This window comes from Bactrocera oleae, chromosome 3 (genome assembly GCF_042242935.1).
Source record: "Bactrocera oleae isolate idBacOlea1 chromosome 3, idBacOlea1, whole genome shotgun sequence".
Taxonomy (NCBI): domain Eukaryota; kingdom Metazoa; phylum Arthropoda; class Insecta; order Diptera; family Tephritidae; genus Bactrocera; species Bactrocera oleae.
The window spans coordinates 92,404,762-92,409,210 of NC_091537.1; the positions used below are offsets into that span (position 1 = coordinate 92,404,762).

General features: G+C 43.8%; 1 protein-coding gene across 1 annotated transcript; it reads left to right on the forward strand.

Annotated features, from left to right (window-relative positions):
- The first annotated feature begins 238 nt into the window (after nucleotides 1-238).
- Nepl4 (Neprilysin-like 4) lies at nucleotides 239-3,663 on the forward strand. The gene has a single exon (XM_014242121.3). The coding sequence runs from the start codon at nucleotides 974-976 to the stop codon at nucleotides 3,380-3,382; it is 2,409 nt and encodes an 802-aa protein (XP_014097596.3). The 5' UTR covers nucleotides 239-973; the 3' UTR covers nucleotides 3,383-3,663.
- Nucleotides 3,664-4,449: the final 786 nt, after the last annotated feature.

Genomic DNA, 4,449 nt, shown 5'->3' on the forward strand with positions numbered 1-4,449 from the left:
TAGATAAGTGCGGCGAAAGGGCAACGCGCGCATAAAATCAACGCAACGGCGTATAAAAATTTGCGCTGATAAGGGGGAAGCGACTGAATTAGCGCAAAAAATGAAATGAAGCGTCGCAATGCGGCATATATTGACTGAGCGTGAATGAATCTTTGTATATATGCCGTACTTCTGTTGGCGGGCGTATGTGTGCGCGCGCTCGCTTTCGATAAGACACTTGATTGGCTAGAAAAGCCGGCAAGCGCTTACTATATACGCGCGCATCTCTTTGTGTGTGTGCGCGCCGACCATTTGTCACACGAAACCGAATATTTGCAATTGAAGACCAAACTAAAACGGCAAAACTCATTCAGTCGCGTTTTAGGAACAAAGCGAGCAACAAGCAAATCAAAAGTGAAACGAATAAGTGTAAATGAAGAAATATTAAACATCAAACTTTAGCAAAGTATTTCGCGAGTTGTAAACGTTAGTAGTAACTAAAAAGGAAAACTTAGTGAACGCGGTAGCTGAGCTAATAAGGGCTAGTGCACACGTTCACCCACAACAGCAAATATAGATACTTAAGCGCCTCGTGCGAACAATAACAAAAATAACAGAATATTGAACACAAAAATTGCAGAGTGGCAGCAGCAGAGGAGACAGCATCAGCGCAATTGCAATGATTGGAAATTATCAGGAAAACTTACTGAAACTACAAAGAATAAAATCGAAGGCAGCAACGTACAGTTTGGGCTGAAACACTGCCAAGTTGAGAACATTCAAAGCGTTTTCACATTTACGTGGAACGCGAAGGGTAAAAAGCCTAGTGGAAGTGAAAAGGCTACGGAAGCAATTTTCAGAGCAATCGGGCGCTTAGCAACAAACCGTTTCCTACAGCAGAGCGATCACATTACTTGAATAGCAAAGCAAAGAACGCAAATAGAATACTACGAAGTAGACAGAGAACACTCACACAGCAAAACCGCTAAGCAACATGCAAATAGCACAAAAGCGCTGCCACTGGTCAGCAACATTGAAAATGCCACAACAACGGCAAATAAGCTGGGCACTTCAGCAGCTGATAAGCGTTACATGTCACGTGCTAACGCTCAGCTTGCTGACGCCAATGGCCCGTGGCGCAGCGCCGCGCCCGCTCTACACAGACAACAGTCAACCGATGGCTAATGAGAAACACCCACTTTGGGTGCACGTGAATAAAACGTGTCTGGCGAGCACTTGCAATAACACGCTCACCGAGCAGCACCTCGAACAGTTGGAGCGTAACATCGATTGGACGGTGAGTGCGTGTGATGACTTTCACACGCACGCTTGTGGCAAGTGGATGCCGCCAAGTGGACAACAGAGCACCGCAAGCATGATGCAGGTGGCGGAAGAATCGTTGACAGCGCGTTACGTGGAACTATTTGAGCGCTCTCTGAATGATAGGCATGCGCAGAGGCGCGGTGCAGCGGCAGTGACGGCGGCGATTACGAGAGCGGCACAACGACAGCAAGTGCGGCGTGCGCGTAGACATGGAACACGCGCTGCGGCGAAGCATGAAGGCGCAACAGGAAGTGGCAGTGAAAAGCAGCTGGAAACAGCTTTAAATGTAGAAGTGCCCATAGAGACGTATGACATGACAACGGAAGCTGAAGATTATGATCTAGTGCTTTCAAAGTTGTTACGATACTATCGCGTCTGTAAGCAAGCAGAGCGGCTAACTATACGCGGCTACTATGATGAAATACGCGCAGAAGGTCTTCTGCGGCCGCAAAAACGTCACTGGCAGGAAATGCTGGCAAACTTTGCGCGCTATGGTTACGGCGAACAATTCGTATTCTTTCGGGTGCGTCAACAGAATGCCTCACAACATGATATTACTGTGCTGCCGCATGACACACATAAGCGGCTCAATTTAACAACGGAAATATACGAAGTGCTGCGTGCACATACACAGAAGAGTCGCGCCGAGTTGGTAACGGAATTTCGCGCACTGGAAACACATGTCGAGGATGTGGTGAACAACATGTGCGCGGAGGATGGCGTGGAGCATAACAACACTGTGAGTAGCACAACTGCAAGGGTCGAACAACATGCGATTAACGACCAGCCTGCGATACCCATCAGCGCTGAGGAGGATTGCGATCTTACGGAAACACTAACATTTGCTGAGCTGACGCAGCGCTGCGGAGATGTTGATTGGCAGCGCTTCATAGCCGCACCGCTTGGTCGGCATATGCACGCGGCTGATCCTATACGTATCGATTCAGTCGCAACAGTTTGCAAGCTGGCGCGTTATCACAATCAACCACAACATGCCCATATTAATTTTCTCTACACGCTTGCACGTTTCCTCCGCTATTTGGAGCAGCAGCAATACAACCCATTACGTTTAGGTAGCAGCGGCGCTACCTGTATACGTCACATGCGTAAAACGTTGCCTGTTGCTATGACCTATGTCTACGACCGCGCCTTTTATGCGCCCGTGCGCGCTGATAGCGATCGCGTCATTCTCTCGATATTCGCACAACTCAAAGCGGAATTCGCGCGTACCATAACTCTCAACCGCATGCAGTTCGATGCCGATATAGTGGAATATTTGCAGCAGAAGCTCTTAACGCTACGCATAAATCTAGGTAACTTGCCGCCCGCGGTTAACTCCTCATTCTATGTGGACCTCATGTGGAAACTGAACGTTAGCAACAATAACTTCTATCGAAATCACATGCACGCTTTGGCTCATACCTACGGTCACCTGCGTCGTTTGGCTTCCAGCGCTTCGAAAAAGCATAGCCGCAGTGCTTGGTACACCTTCAATTACCACGAGCCCACCTTCCCTGACAATTTGGATGCGACGCCCTACTATTTCTGTCTAAGTAATATGATAATCGTGCCATACGCTTACCTCCAAACGCCCTTCTACGATCACCAGTTCTGGTCCATACTACTATATGGTGATCTCGCCAACACCTTAGGTCATGAGCTCATCCACAGCTTTGATAGCTCATTCCTCGAGTATGACCACGTGGGCAACATGAACGAACTCATGATGCAGCGTATCTCAGCGAATTCGAACTTCGCGCACAACACTCAGTGTCTGAGTCAAGGCACCAAATTCCTAGCCGAGCGCATTGCAGATGTGAGCGGCACGCGGTTAGCGCTCAATGCCTTCTTGCGTGATCCACAATTCGTGAAAACAAATGGTCGCTTATTTTTCCTGCAGTTCGCGCAATTCTTCTGCAGCAACGCCGATGAGGCGACCCATCAGCTGCACGATCGCTGGCACGACACGGACGCACTGCGCTTGAACTACACACTATCGCAGATGCCTGAATTCATGGAGGCCTTCAGTTGTCCGGCTCAAAGTCGCATGAACGCAATGCACCGCTGTGGCCTGTGGTAGTTAGGTAGGCTCAAGTGCGGGTAGGGTTTGGGATCACTATACAAATATAATCTGAGCGGGAAAATTAGTATTAGTACATAGAGTTTATAAGTGAGTTAGAATAAGCAAATCTGTTAGCGCTAAGGTACTTAAATGATTTTACGCTGTAACTAGTTCATAGTGTTTTTTGTATCTATTACCTTTAAAAATATTATAATAATTATAATTTGTTTAAATATATATTTTTTGTAAGACTTAAAATATAAATAATTTATGAAGATAAATCGACCCAAAATTTTGGACTTTTTAAAAAATCAAACAAAAAAAATGTTGTTAATTAGGACGATTTATTATCCTATTGAAATTAAAGACTCTTCGGTATCAGTGTTTTATATAATCCCGAAAATTCTCAGGAACCCTAATATTTCTCTTCAATTTGATGACTAGTCACGAAAAATTTCGGGATCCCGATATACTTTCTACGAAATCTCAAATTAAGTTGACTAATAAATAATTCAAAAACAATGGGAAGTAAATTAAAACAAAATAATCAATAGCTCCGAAAAGTTTCGGGATCCCGAAATTCTTCCTTTGTAACTTCGGGACAACTTGATTTATACACAGTGGGAAAAGAGGCAAAAAACAGTATTATTAATGCCGAGAAATTTCGGGATTCTTTTATTTTTTGTGTCAAATTTCGGGACTAGTTGCATAATGCAATGCGAAAAGGACTAGAAACACATATAGAAGGCAGGTAGAAATTCCAATCTTGTAAATTTTATATTAATTTTGCAATCTAAAATTTCGGATTTTTTTTATCAGTCTTTAGACCTAAATGCATTGCCTGGTTAGCTTTAAATTAAAAAAGTGTATTTTTCATCTAATTGAAATTTATAATTAATATTTGTTTCATTAATTAATGTGGGAGTACATTTATATATATTACATAAAATATACATATGTACGTACATGTACATATGTGTACATAGGCATTCAAATCGCTCATAGACCACAAATGAATTTCAAAGTATTTCAATCACAAAAAGGATGTTTTTGGTTTTGCTTTTTATGGGTAACAAATATTTTAA

Bases quoted from the DNA above. Each gene is read 5' to 3' on its own strand.
- Nepl4 (XM_014242121.3), top strand. From the start codon at position 974: ATGCAAATAGCACAAAAGCGCTGCCACTGGTCAGCAACATTGAAAATG.